This window comes from Macaca thibetana, chromosome 1 (genome assembly GCF_024542745.1).
Source record: "Macaca thibetana thibetana isolate TM-01 chromosome 1, ASM2454274v1, whole genome shotgun sequence".
Taxonomy (NCBI): Eukaryota; Metazoa; Chordata; class Mammalia; order Primates; family Cercopithecidae; genus Macaca; species Macaca thibetana.
Window position 1 is genome coordinate 88440429 of NC_065578.1, and position 15736 is coordinate 88456164.

A 15736-nucleotide genomic window follows, 5' to 3' on the forward strand; every position below is an offset into this window, starting at 1 on the left:
AAACCTGCATGTTCTGCACATATATCCCTGGACTTAAAGTGTATATATATATACACACACACACACACACACACACACACACACACACACACACACACACACACACACATATATATATATAAAGACCTTGAGGGAATTTGATTGTTCCTTCTGCCCCTTCTGCCATTTGGGGACAATGGGAAACCCCCTCTGAGTAACAAGCCCTCACTAGACATTGAATCACCTTGTGCCTTAATCTTGGACTTCTCGACCTCCAGATCTGTGAGAAATTAGTTTTTATTATTTATAAATTACCCTGTGTAATGTATTTTGTCCTAGTGGCAGACACAGACTAAGACACCTGTGTATTTTTATGCAACGCTCAAGAGGAAGAAAAAAGCATGCATTCATAAGTAAAATTAGGGAGAGGGCTGAGACAAGAGGTCCAAGTGCTGGGCTCATCTTCATGTAGTGACTCTTTTTCCTTATGCAGGTGCCACCTGAACAGAAGGATATCCAAACGGAGGAGATTCTGACATGGAAAGGACAGTATAAAGCATCCACTCTAGTATGGTCTGTTGAAATGGTTTCCAGGAGTGGAGCAGTGAGAATAAAATCTTGAAATTTAGTTGAGGAATCTGTGATTTGAACTCCTGAGTATGTAGCCAAGTAGACCAGATTTGTTAGTAATGGAACCCATTGAAGTGTTTCACATGGATGATGACAAAAATCAGCAAAATATTTAAGAAAATCCATGAGGTATTAGAATACTGCAGGAATTAAAAAGTTATACCTCGGACTAGTAAAAGAGTTCTAGAATTTTAAAGGCTGAAAGTGTGAAAGTTATCAGCATCAAAATGCCAAACTTGAATGCAATGAAGTCAGCAGACCATGAAGGAAAAGCTCTCGTGCACACTTTCCTGTGATGGGAACTGCCACTGAAGATGTTGCCAATCCACAACCTCGCAACAAAGGCTAATATTCTGAGGACATCTTTCCAGTAATAGCCAGTCTTAACTGTAAACTTCAAGTGGTCTAACTTGCAATCAGAGTCCCTGCAATCAGGGTCCCTTCTGTGAAGACTCTCTCTTAGCAACAGCCAGTACACATATTAAGTCCTGTGAGTAAGCTCCTGTAAACAAATAAACTTTTGTTTCAAAACACCCTGCGTGTACTTCTCCTTTTTATCTTTAAAGTTCCCACTGTCTCAACCAACCTATGATTTATTATAGTGTGCATACCTGAATTGGTATGCATATGGTCCCCTGCTCATTCTTAAATAAACTTATTTCTTTGGAGAGCTACTTTCTCTGTTGTTACTTTAGCTTGACATAATCTAGCATCGGAAGTGGGATCTAAAGTGAGCTCATCTTGGAATGATCAGCAGCCCCTGAAACCATGAGTGGTATTCCCTTGTTGAGCCCTTTGATCTGTTCGTTTCCACATCTGACCTTTTGTACTGTGTTGAGTCTCCCCTTGGGTTAAAATCCCTTCTTTTTGTCTGGTTCAGGATCTTATTTGGATAAGGTCACCTCAATAAAAAGCCCTGAATCCCTTCTTAGCCTAAAAATGACTTTGCTTTTTCTGGCAAGCCCTTTATGAGATAAGAACATTGTCCTTCTGGTGAGTACTCTTTTTTTTTTTTTTTTAACTTCTGCCTGCCTGGTTTAATATTTTGTTTGGTCTGCCTGCCTGATTTAAAATTTTGGTGAATTGAGTCTTTTCTTACTTCTAAACATCTGCCAAGAGCAAAAATAAATGTACCAAACAGTAGGCATGGGTTGACCAATTTAAACCAGTTAAGGCAGTGCCATCATTAAGGAGTGACTCCAATCTCTGAAGATGAAGTATTTTGTGTGAAGGTAAATGGGCCATGGATAGGCAAGGTTACCATTAGAGCATCTGCCACACTTAAGAAAATTTCTATTCAACAGGGAAAATGTGGTCATGGGTTGGACAACAAAGGCAATGATTGTCCACCAACTAAAACAAATACCCTAGACCGGATACATTGTAAAACAAAACACCAGTCCAAACTTCTGACATTCCCAACCAGATTCATAGGATTTTATTTTTTTCTTTTCAGAGATTAATGAGAAACAAAATAAGACACCCAAATTTAAAGGCATGCCAGAATAATCTTTCTTCTGGGACTCTAGCCAGCTGTATTTATGGTCCATCTCATGCACACTTCTCAAGTGATGGGGAAATTACACCAAAAGTAATTTAGAATTACAATGGCCATTATGTGGGACATTCCAGATGAACTTTCAAGAACTGCATTTTAAGAAGAGAATTTAAAATTGGAAGGGGTCGGTCTCTGCAGAGCCAGGAGGGGAAGCGATGGCTGGGCCCGGGTGGATCTGCAAGGTCTGTCTGCTGCTGGGGGTATTCCACAACCCAAAACAGGTGACTAGAGGTTTTACTGATGTTGTTCAGCCAGTGACTTTAATTCCAGGAGATGGTATTGCCCCAGAAATTTCAGCTGCAGTTATGAAGATTTTTGATGCTGCCTAAGCACCTATTCAGTGGGAGGAGCGGAACGTCACTGCCATTCAAGGACCTGGAGGAAAGTGGACGATCCCTTCGGAGGCTAAAGAGTCCATGGATAAGAACAAGATGGGCTTGAAAGGCCCATTGAAGACCCCAATAGCAGCCGGTCACCCATCTATGAATTTGCCGCTGCGCAAAACATTGGAGCTTTACACAAATGTCCGGCCATGTGTCTCTATCTAAGGCTATAAAACCCCTTACACCGATGTAAATATTGTGACCATTCGAGAGAACACAGAAGGAGAATACAGTGGAATTGAGCATGTGATCATTGATGAAGTTGTGCAGAGTATCAAGCTCATCACCGAGGGGGCGAGCAAGCCCATTCCTGAGTTTGCCTTTGAGTATGCCCGGAACAACCACCGGAACAAAGTCACGGCGGTGCACAAAGCCAACATCATGCGGATGTTAGACGGGCTTTTTCTACAAAAATGCAGGGAAGTTGTAGAAAACTGTACAGATATTAAATTTAATGAGATGTACCTTGATACAGTATGTTTGAATATGGTACAAGATTCTTCCCAATTTGATGTTGTTGTTATGCCAAATTTGTATGGAGACATCCTTAGTGACCTGTGGGCAGGATTGATCAGAGGTCTTGGTGTGACGCCAAGTGGCAACATTGGAGCCAATGGGGTTGCAATTTTTGAGTCGATTCATGGGACGGCTCTAGACATTGCAGGCAAGGACATTGCAGGCAAGGACATGGCGAATCCCAGAGCCCTCCTGCTCAGTTCTGTGATGATGTTGCGCCACATGGGACTTTTTGACCATGCTGCAAGAATTGAGGCCGCGTGTTTTGCTACAATTAAAGATGGAAAGAGCTTGACAAAAGATTTGGGAGGCAATGCAAAATGCTCAGACTTCACAGAGGAAACCTGTCGCCGAGTAAAGATTTAGATTAACGCTTCTACAACTGGTATTTGCATCAGTCACTCTAAATGGACCCCACATAAACCTCTGTTTAGAATACCTAGGGATGTATGCTTTGGTTTACTTGTTTCTTGACAATACATTTTTAGATCTGGCCTTTTCTTAACAAAATCTGTGCAAAAGATGCATGCAGGTGGATGTCCCTAGGTCTGTTTTCAAAGAACTTTCTCCAAGTGCTTATTTAGTTTATTAAGTGTCTACCTGCTAAATGTTTTTTTTTTTTTTTTGTAAAATCTGAGTGGACTGTATCATTTGCTATTCTAAACCATCTTACACTTAAGTTAAAATAGTTTATCTTCAGCTGTAAATATCAGGATACAGAATTAACAAGAGAAAATGTCAAACTTTTTAAGAAAAACCTTGTTTTCTTTGGTTTTTGAAAAACATAATGGAAATAAAACAGGATATTGACGTAATAGCACAAAATGACACTCTTATAAAACTAAATGGGCACAAGAGAAATTTCCTGGGAAAGTTCACATCAAAAAGAGTGAATGTGGTATATTTCTAAATGAAATGGAAAATAGAGACAGATTTGTCCTTCACAGTAGAGTATGAATAAAAACTTCACATCCAAGAAATATATAACGAGAGATATAATTTTTATTAATAAGACAAAGGTAATATATTGGATACAAAGACACGAAAAATGTATTGTGCATTCAATTATTTTGCTGTCTCGAGATTTAATATTCTTTCCAAGAGCTTTTAATGAAGCAGAGAGCTAGTGCTTCATTTTCATTGGAGGCATTTTCAGCATCATGAGTTGTCACAGCCTCTGAGCCCCTGAGCCCCTGATTTTAAGCCAGAAGGGCTGAGTGTATTGTAAACTTATTCTTGCATGTTGCTGTCTTGGAATGGACCACACTACAGCTGGTAGTTCTGGGGGCGATACTGCCGAAAGGCCTGAACACATGTTATTTTGGCTGCAATTGAGGAACTCGGGATGATATTAAGTTTGTATTTCAGCAACTGCCCCTTCTCCTATCCCAAAGCACCAATTACTGCCCTCTGCCTCAGCATTACCAGTATAAGATGACATTCCAAAGATTGCAGGCAACTCAGCTTGAGTTAATTCACAAAATTGTGCCATGCCGGGACTTGAGCCTGGGCTTAGGCTTGGGCTCAGCTTTAGACCCTCAGGCATCTCCTTTCTCTTCCTGCCTTCCTCTCCCTTATCTTCCACTGCAGCATGATTTTCTTAATCTTCATACACTCACTATTTTCATGAACAGTTACCCTCTGGCCCCACAACCAAACACAACTCATGGCCTCCCTTGGCCCTTGCATAACATTGCGTGGTGGCTCACACCTGTAATCCCCGCATTTTGGGAGGCTGAGGTGGGCGGATCACCTGAGTTCGGGAGTTCAAGAGGAGCCTGACCAACATGGAGAAACTCCGTCTCTACTAAAAACACACACGCAAAAATTAGCCGGGCGTGGTGGCGGGCTCCTGTAATCCCAGGCAGGAGAATCGCTTGAACCCGGGAGGCGGAGGTTGCAGTGAGCCGAGATCGCGCCATTGCATTCCAGTCTGGGCAACAAGAGCGAAACTCAGCCTCAAATTTAAAAAATAATAATAATAAAAACCAAACTGTTGTGGAAACTGCAGTTTACCCCAAATTTAGTCCACAGCCTCCACAGAATTAACAGTTAAAGGCAAATGAAAAATCTCAAAGGTTAGCCATTTGAGCAAGTAACCTTAACTTATTCTATTTTTTCAGAAAAATAGTTTGGATTTAGCTGTCCTTTTACAAACAAGTGAGTTTGAATCTCTATGTTTTACAGTGTTATGACTAAATTTTTTAAAGTGGAAAACCCTGTGATCTTTGCTTGTGTGTGTATTTATGTTTGCATGTTTTGTGTATGTAATAATTTTCTTCCAAGATATGTGAAAGAACTCTATTTAATTGGCTTACAAGATATGTGAAAGGGCTCTATTTAATTGGCTTAAAGGGTCAACAAAGCAAACGTAAAAGAGTCTCTTGACTATTCTTGCTGTACTTGTATAAATAATCAGGCTTTGTTTGATGAGGTTAAATTTATTCTGAAACAAGCCTTATCTTGGCAAAAACTGCAACGACTAGAGGAGAAAATTTATTATTAAGAAAGGAAAACTATACTTCATCTGTTATTAGATTGCAGCCCTATGCATTGCTTTTGAGTTTATTATTATTTATCTACAACCTGGACTAAATTTCCAATTCTTCTAGGTTCGTCCAACCCAATTTTCTGGCCTGGAATTGCTAAAATAAAAATCTGCTCTGTTCCTGAAGCTCTATACACTAAAGCTACACAACTCAATGTAAATTTCAAGGGATGAGTCTCATGTCTCGTGTTTGGGCCACACAGAAAGTTCACCAAACCACTCCATGCCATACCCAAAGACATTTAGTGTGTAAACCAGTATGAGAAGTTGATGGTTTCACGCCATGGACAGCTTTTTCTAAGAATGATAGAACAATACTTACAAAAATGAGACTATTATCCTTCTTAAATTTTCTTTGCTTGTGCCTTCTTTTTCATTTGACAGGATAATGCCATAGTTATAATTTCATAATCATCAGCTTCTGTGGGTACCTGATGGAATGTTGGATCTGTCATGCCAATCCCAAATCTTTACATGATCTAAGAGATGCTTTCTTCCATGTAGTGAATAACTTTGGCAATATTCTTAACACAACTTTTTGTTCAAATTGTACCAATTATCCCTTTTTACAGAGTTAGCACTCTCGGCTTTAATTTAACCAAGTCATGAGATAGTAAATAATAGAATCACTAACCAAACTATGTAAAAGACTCAATGCCTATACCAAATCTTACCCAGTCCCACATGGTCTTTTAATTTGTTTAATTGAGCTCTTGGTTCAGAACCATCGTCCAAAATGAATTTGTTATGCTCCTGTTGGTTTTGCTTTGCATTATTTTCTTTAAGCTTTGTACCTGTTACCTGTCTGACTTCTGCAGAAATGACACTCCTGAGGTAATAATGCTGGCTCAGCACTTAAAGGATATGCCAAAAATGTTGAATTGAAAAAATTGACTTCATAATGAATTCCAGGGAGAATTAGCCTGAAACCCACTCCTTCCAAACATCCTTGTTGCTCAAATGTGGCTAAAAGTGTTTTGAAACTGACTCCCAGTCACCAATCACTTGGGACCGACTTGGGAACAAACCAACTAAATCAAGTGCATCCAAGCACTGAGGAACACATAATGCATAACTACAGGATGATTGATCAGAGATGCTTTCAGAGAAAGATCTTGATCAAAGGGGGAACTGCAAAAGTTGTCAGAAGCAAAATGGAGTCACTTATGCCAAACCCTAACAAAATGGAGTCAGGAGTTCATGAAGGAAGGGCTTTCCTGTACACTTTCTTGTGGTGGAAATTGCCATTAGGACATTGCCAAACTACAACCTTGCAACAAAGGCTACTTCTGTACTTCCAGTAATAGCCAGTCCTAACCACAATCTTGCAAGTGGCCTTACTTGCTGCCATCAGGGTCCCTGCAGTCAGGGTTCTCTCCATAAAACTCTCTCAAGCAGCAGCCAATGCACATGTCCTCACCTGCAATACGATCCTGTAAACCAGTGAACTTTCATTTTACATTAACTGGCATATATGTCTCCTTTTTGTCTTTAAAAGTTTCTCACTGCCTTAACATTTCCAGACGAACTTATGATTTGTTATATGCATTTCCAGAATTTACAAATCCCCTACTTATTCCTGAATATATTCATTTCTTTGGAGAGTGACTATCTGTTGTTATTTTGAGTTGACAGAGGAACTCAAGATATGGTAGTCAAATCATTCATTTCCTGAATGATGAAAATGAAGAGCAGAAATAGTAACTGACTGGCTTAGTTAGAAAGACATACAAACTACACTTTAACATCAGGCTTCTAACTGGTAGCTTGGTGCTTTATAAGCCACACTGAGTCCCTGACACTACAGCCTCATGTAAAAGAGAGAAATTATAACCAATAGTGACCTTAATTACAAAAAATAGAGAAATTAGAATATCCAATATGTATTGAAACATTCATTTTATCTTAAAGTTCTGTGGAAACTTGCTATTACTACATAAACATTTTAGTAAATATTTAATAATGCATCATTATTTAATTTTTATTAATACCTTATTTATATATGAAATGTGAAGATAAGGCAAAGTGGGAAGAGTCAGTTGACTCTAATCCTCCAGAGTGAATGTAAAGAGTATGCGAATGAATTCAAAGTTAGCTATCAATATTTATCTCCAACACTAACTTTCTTTCATCTCATCTTCAAACTGGACACTGACTGACTGTGTAACTGGACAGATGGGGTTCATCCATGCTTTGCTGGTGCCACTCACCTTTGTTCTTCCCAGCCAGCTTGTTCATCAGGTAGGATTTGCCTGTGCGGTAGAGGCCCACAATTGCCACCACTGCTACAGGCTGTGTAATGGCAGACAGAATCTCCAGAGCTTCTGGATTTACCACCAGATGCCCTTTAGTGTTTTCAATGAGGCATACTGGGCCTGGCATGTGGATCTCTGATGCCATGTTCGGACCGTTCCTTTGTCTGCAAGGAAAAAATGAAGCAGAAAGTAATGTCTGGTCAGTCAATTGAGCTGAATTCTACAATAGGGCATAAATTTTTGTTTATTATTCTTGAGCATTGTTTCTTGTGCATTTCTAAGAAGACCTGTGGCCCTTTAAGGTTGTCCTATAGACAGGGCCACTGGTTGCCTTTTAAAATAACTTAATTTTGAAACAGACTTATAGAAAAGATGCATGATAGGTATGAAGAGTGCCCATATACCATTTCCCTGGCTTCCCCTAATGTTAATATTTTACATAACCATAGAGCAATTACTGAAACCAGGATTTTAACATTGATACAATGATAACTAATTTACACTCCTTATTGACATTTCACCAGTTTCCCACTAATGTCCTTCTGCTTCACGATCCAATCCAGGATCCCTCATTGCATTTAGTCATTATGTTTCTGTAGTTTTCTTGCATCTTTGATAGTTCCTTATTCTTTTTTTGTCTTTCATGTCTTTGACATTTTAGAATAGTACTGGCCTTTGATTTTGAGGAATATCCTTCACTTTGGAGTTTTCTGATGTTTCCTCATTGATTGAAGTTATGCATTTTTTTTTTTTTTTTGCAAATGTCACAGAAGTGATGTTCTGCCATTTTCAGTGTCTTGTATTAAGAGATTCATGATGTTGACATGACTTTTTCTGGTGCTGCGACCTTCACTTTGATCACTTGGTTAAAGTGCTTGCTGCCAGATTTCAGATTTCTCCACTGTAAAGAGTTTTGTGCCACTTTGTCACTAAAACATTTCCATTTTGAGAAACAGTTTGGAGACTATGCAAATACAATCTCATCATACTTTGTTGTTGTTGTTGTTGTTGTTGTTTTTTCAGCCACTACTTTTAGTTTTTATTGACGATTCTTTTTGTAGTGTTTGACTAAATAGATTTTTTATTATAGTCATTCTTTCTATATTTATTAACTGGAGTTCTACCATGAGCAAGGGCTGTTCCTTCTTTATTTATTTTGTTTGCTCATTTAATCATTTACTTGTATCAATGCAGACTCAGAGATATTAGTTTTACTCTGAGGGTTTCAATACTTTACAATCAATATTTATTTTGTTACTCAACTTGTCCTAGATTTCGTCATTGAGAGCTTCTTCAAGCTGGATCCTTTTTTTTTCTTTTTTCTTTTTTCTTTTTTCACATGCTTCCATCATATTTTCAGTGCTTCTTTTCTTTTTGGCTCCACAACGTATTCTAGAAAACACATCTGCATTTTTCCTGCTTTATCCCTAGAATCCACCACTTCTCCCAGTATCTTTGGTTTCTTTCATTGGATAATGGTATTTTGACACCAAGATATCTCTCTAGGTGTGTTAATTATTTCTAGACCCACTCAGGGGCAAATGTGAGAAATATATGTATGTATACTAGCACACATCTGTATTTATTTTTATTTGTACATTTCTGTAATAAAGCTTGAGATTCTGTTGATATTTCCAGTTCCAATCCAACACATCTGAGCTCATTCAAGCTTCTGACTTCCCTTTTTAAACTATTTTCTCTAAATAAGCTAGACTTTGGTCTCCTAATAGGTAATACATTTGTTTCCTTGCTCAATCCTAGTATATTCATATAGTAGTATCAAAATTGATAATAAATCTGTGGAAAAATAAATTTACTTACTACAAGAAAATTATTAGCGTACAGTTCTTTTGGTCTTTAGCCTTATATACACACTCAAAACATTGCACTTCAAAGTTGCTTAGGTTAGTTTTGTCCTTCACCTTCTTCAGTATGATTAAATTATTCGTTTGTAAAACAGTTAGTTACATTTGTTACTGTTTCTGTTTCATTTTGGCCTCCCTCACATCTTGGTCTCTTGGTTGATTTTAAGTATGATTTATTTTTTGAGTTTGTGAAACAACATGGTTCTTAAATTCAGAGCTTTTCAAAAAGTTACAGTCAGAGAAGTGTCACTTTTCCTTCCTCTTACCACTCCACTCCCATTGCACTGGTCTTCTATTCTTTCTACCACATTCCAACCCATCCTCCGTAGATACCCAATCTTGTTAGTTTTTGGTTTACCCTTCTGGGATTTTCTTTTCACAAACGAGAATGTACATATTTTCTTTTTCACATTTTCTAACACGAAGATCATATCATATAGAAATTTGGAAATCCCTCCACATCTGTTCATAGAAAGCCTTTAAAATCCTTTTAACATTTATCTACTCCTTTATGTGGATTATACCCCAGTTTATTCAATCACTCTTCAATGTATGGGCATTTAGATTGTCTCAAATATTTTGCAATTACAAACAATGCTGCAATGAATAACTCTGTAACTTTATGCAATGTGTATTTTTATATTGTTACAGGAGTAATTTCAGGATAGATTCCTACCAACAGGATTGCTTGGTCAAAAGATGAGAGTATATAATTTTGTAGATATTGCCAAGTTCCTCTACAGAAGGTTGTACAAGGCTGCATTCCCACCAGCTCATCTTGTATGTCATTTTCCAGAAAATGGAATTTTTCTGAGGTGCCCCGCTTACTCTTCTGACTTAATTACAAAATTTCCTTTGGAAGCTTTTTACGTTCACATTTAGATCTTTGGATTGAGCAAAGCTGAGCTCGCTGAGCTCATGTGTATAGTAATAGTAATTTTCATCTAGGGAACATTGTGTCATACATATCTGCATATTTTGAAACATAGATACCATTCTAACCCATCCTTGGTCCTGATTTCTTCCAAGCCCCTCTGTGGGCAGGGTCTGGTCAGACTCTGGGACTCAGGTTACCCAATGGCTTTCTCCTTTCACTGTGCATCGGCATTCACACATTATTCATGCAAGCCTGATAGCTCGCACCTGACACTTATCTGTTGATTTTTGACTCAATTATGTTACCAGATTTTGAATTCTCTGCATTTTAAGATTGATTCTTTATTACCTCCATGTATATCAGTCTGCATATTGTTTTTAATTATTTCATGTAATGAAGTCACACCAGGAAACATTCTTTGAGAAACCATGGCTTGTTTTTTGTCTGATCTCTGCCGTATAGGGAGTAGCATGTGCACAATTGTAATCTTGCTATCTTTATCCAGGACTTGATAAATTAAATATTTTGATAGTTTTGTAAAGTTAAAAGGAGTGAAAAGCCTTCTTGTAGTAATGCTTTAATTTTGTGTTTTTAAGTTGAATGTCTCAATCCTTATAACTTATGTGATCATTATACAAAGTATATAATCTCTTTAAGATACAAGCAAATATAGATGATAGATACTATAGTTTTCATTTTTATCCTATAATAAAGAGTGGTTTGCTTCCATATAGAGTTAGTTACTTCTGACTTGTTCCACTGGAGGCTTCTATTAAATTATCTGTCTTCCCATCACTTCAACAGAAGATGGCAAAAACGCCGTTTATTTTTCTGTGATCATGACCCATTTCCTCTTATAGCAATGGCCTACAGGATCTGCTGGCAAGCAAGAAGGGCAAACCAGAAACTAAAAAGATTGGGTATCTATGGAAGATGAGTGAAAACACAGTATGGGTCTGTCCAATTCCATAGCTTATACTATGCTACCATAAAATAGGAATCAATCAATCATTGGCTCAGAAAAGGTGGTGGCACAAAGATGTTACAAGCTCCTCGATTATAATAATGTGTTGCCTCTTTTTGCAGCTCCCAAGTTACCTACCTTCATTTACCTATAGCTATAAATGTTGGCAATAAAGAAAGTGACAGAGTCTATTAGGCAGATATTTAAAGATAACGGTAATTTAAGATGGTGCCAGAAAAGAAATAACAATCTTAGAACATTAGCTTCTCTGAATATCTGTTCCACCTCTACTGAAGCCTAATTTGACACAGCAGGAATTAGAGCACAGTAAAGTACATGCAGTCACCTAAGGCCAGGATTTCATCTAGACTTGTATCCTGTAGCTGGCTCAACTGCAGCGTACCTTGGGGATGGTCAACTTAGAGAAAACTAATGGATCCTTATAAATCACAAAATCCTTATAAGTCCTAGTCTTACCCAGAGTAGAGATCCTCCGGAGTTGGTAAGAAGGCAGCTTCCATGAGAAAGTTACAAGTCTTTATTCTCTTCTCTTTAGTTCTGAATTTGGCTGCACTGCTTTCTCCCTCTTTTTTTCTTGCTGGAACTTTGGACTTTTACCTTACCTCTCCAATGTCAGGGGCTTTCCAGACTTTCTAGAGACCTGTATTTATACATGTAAAAAGCAACGCAACCTCTGCGAATAAATAGAGTAATATGACAGTCCATGATTTAGCAACAATAAAAGAAATTGCTGACAGCTGTGCTAGTGAGAGGATTTGACATAATTTCTCAAACAGAATCTTCCAATTTTATTATTAGAAGAAATCTTAGAGACAGCTTGCAATTACTTAAAGAAAAAAACTTCATTGAATCATTTAAAATAATGACATTCATCTCATGTTTGTGGGCCACGTTGAGAAGTGCAGGAATGAGAAAGCTTAATATAATATTGTTTAGGTTCAATTCGCTTGAATATTAGACTCTTTTAAAATGGACCTCATTATTTGCGTTTAGAAATGAGGACTGTAAGTACTCTGAGGGAATGTCCACGTCTTACACATGTTTGAATTATTAACACCTAACTCAGGTCTTGGCACTTAACATTTAATGATAATGAAGGCAGTACCCATTTTGTTTACATAGATTATCCCATTGTATTCTTATCAGGAATACTTTTACCACAATGTTAAAAGAGAAATGTAATAATTTGTTACAATTACGGAGCTACTAAATAAGATTTGGGCCCAAGAAGTCTTCCTGTCAATCACTTCATTAAAATACTCTGTGTTTGCTTAGTGTACAGTAACAGTGTTTTCTCCTCATCAGTTCCATTCTAGGCCATATTCTTTACACATACCATTTTAAATATAAAAATACCTCAAGATAAAGGGTGTTTATTATCCCCATTGTCCAAGGGGGAAAAATAATCAGAAAATGGGTAATTAATATGTCTAACTAAAGCCATTGAGCTACACACCAAGGTAGCAAGTAATTGAGTGAGATTCAAATTGAAAATCCATTTGATTAAAATCACATTGATTCGCTATGGCATATTGTCTCTAAAAGAGAGGAGGGTGGGAAAAGGGGAAGAAAGAGAGAGAAATGGAGAGCAGAGAGTAAGACCTGTGCATGTGTGTGTGTGTGTGTGTGTGTGAATATTGATGAGACTGAAAGTGAAAGTAAGGCAGGGTTATTTCAAAACAGAGCTATTGCTAGGAAATCACCTGCTTTTTCTAAGCATTAAAATCTATTGTTTATATCAGGCAAACAAAAAATAGCCCTAGGCAAAATTGAATCTTTGTGAATTATGTATAATTTAAGGGTATATAAATTTATAAGAAAAAAAGATTCCACTTTCCCAACTTGTTGTTTTTTGAGATGGATTTTCTCTCTTGTTGCCCAGGCTGGAATGCAATAGCATGATCTTGGCTCACTGCAACCTCCACCTTCCTGATTCAAGTGATTCTCCTGCCTCAGCCTCCTGAGTAGCTAGGATTACAGGCATGAGCTACCACACCCGGCTAATTTTGTATTTGTAGTAGAGATGAGGTTTCCCTCTGTTGGTCAGGCTGGTCTTGAACTCCCAATCTCAGGAGATCCACCTGCCTCGGCCTCCCAAAGTGTTGGGCTTACAGGTGTGAGCCACCATGCCAGACCCCAACTTGTTTTTAGAGTGTTTCTTTGGAGACTAGTGGGCCAGAGTCCTTTCTTTAACCTTTTGAATATAAATAGAGCTTTCTAGAGGTTAAATATCATTGCCAGCTTTACAACCCAGAGATGTCTTCAGGAGCCTGGATTCCATGTCTTTTGAAATGGAAATATCCAGAAAGACAGGCTTCCTCACACTTTGGGAGCTTAAGCCCCGTGCCTATCCTGTCTGTAGCCATTTCCTCCAAGGGAGATAAATTTTAATATTCTTTCAGATAAGTAAATAGCTACTACATTTCCAAGGTGAGCATAGGATGAAGAATACAAGGAAGGTATAGCAAAGTTCTGAATGTAACAGCAAATTATGTTGTCAGTTCTGTCATGGGAAAACAGGATGGCATTGATCCTAAGGAAACATGTTATATAAACCAGCTAAAAACAGTGCAGTGTAAATGCTGGGCGAGGTGGCTCACACCTGTAATCCCAGCACTTTGGGAGACTGAGGTGGGCGGATCACTTGAAGTCAGGAGCTTGAGACCAGCCTGGTCAACACAGTGAAACCCCGACTCTACAAAAATACAAAAAAAAAATAGCCGGGTGTAGTGGTACATGCCTGTACTCCCAGCTACTAGGGAAGCTGAGGCAGGAAAATCACTTGAACCTGGGAGGCAGAGGTTGCAGTGAGCCAAGATAGCACCACTGCACTTCAGCCTGGGTGATAGAGTGAGAGTCTGTCTCAAAAAACTATTTTATAAAACATGAATAAGAAAAGACACTACATCTGCATTTTATATATATTGGATATGTAATTTTAATGTGTAAGTAAGAAATGCTCGCACAGGTTTGGGTCTGGTGGCTCACGCCTATAATCCCAGCTACTTGAGAGGCTGAGGCAGAATAATCGTTTCAACCTGGGAGGTAGAAGTTGCAGTGAGCCCAGATCGCGCCACTGCACTCCATCCTTGGCAACAGAGTGAGACTTCCTCTCAACAATAACAACAACAAACAACAAAAATAAAATAAAATAGTGCAGTATAAAGAGATCTTATGTGTTAGGATGTATAAATTCTGTGAACTTTCAACCTGATTTTGCAGTCATTTGTGGAATACCTATCTGCATGTATTTGGTTCTTGTTAATAATAAAACAGTATTCCATTTTTTCTAAATTTTTGTGGAGACAACATTTTTGTTACAACTTTTATTTCACCAACAATATGAAAGAATTAAATTTACTACTTTCCCTACATACCCATTTCCAGAAGAACTAAAGTTATTACCTATAGGTAAATTTAAATATGTTGATTAATTCAATTCATGGTACATATTAAATAATTTTATTTTTCAAAAACCTAGAAATCAATGACAAAGAACAAAAGCCTAGTAGTAGGATATCTACTGTAAAATTAGCAGTATTTCTAACTCATTGATGAGATTAGAAGTTATTTTTTATTTTTATACTTTCCAGCATATTGTGACTTTTTTCAATGACTAAATTATCATCCCAGGAAAACACATACACATCAAGAAAGTCATTTTCCTGTTGAATAAGAAGATCGCTTATTTAAATAATCATTTTCTGCTGGGTATTTGGTATTGTAATCCATTGGTCATTTATTTGTAAGACAGATATTTAATAAGAAATGACTACACACAAAGTCTGTCATACATTAGTGTTTAATTGTATACAATTGAAGTATTTATATTAAGGCAAGTCAGGTAGGAAAGGGTACTTAAAATGAAAATCTTATTCTTTTGATGTGGACAGAAATCAAAGGCGTTTGATATAGTTGCATGAGGTGGTTAATGACTATGTGAATTGCCCTAGTCTGAAATAAACATTTTGTGATTTAGTGATTTAGCACAGGAAGCATTTTCTTTTTCTTCTGTATTAAGAACAAAGGGTTTTTCGTTGACATAGGATTGATACGATAGTGAAGTCACGGTGCTTAAAGTATAAGGCTGCTTTGAAATCACCTTTCCAAAATTATAACTGAGGAAATTGTGACAGTGAA

The 15736-nt window shown here is 37.7% G+C and overlaps 1 protein-coding gene and 1 pseudogene across 1 annotated transcript in view; one reads left to right on the forward strand and one right to left on the reverse strand.

Annotated features, from left to right (window-relative positions):
- Positions 1–12229, reverse strand: part of GBP7 (guanylate binding protein 7) — a 52178-nt gene extending 39949 nt beyond the window's left edge. Inside the window, exons 1-2 of the mRNA XM_050806469.1 lie at positions 12053–12229; positions 7825–8033 (exon numbers count right to left, since the gene is read on the reverse strand). Coding sequence (XP_050662426.1) covers positions 7825–8033; positions 12053–12096 — 253 coding nt within the window. The 5' untranslated portion in view covers positions 12097–12229. The remainder of the gene's footprint in view (positions 1–7824; positions 8034–12052) is intronic.
- Positions 2215–3656, forward strand: LOC126963892 (isocitrate dehydrogenase [NAD] subunit alpha, mitochondrial-like; annotated as a pseudogene).
- Positions 12230–15736: the final 3507 nt, after the last annotated feature.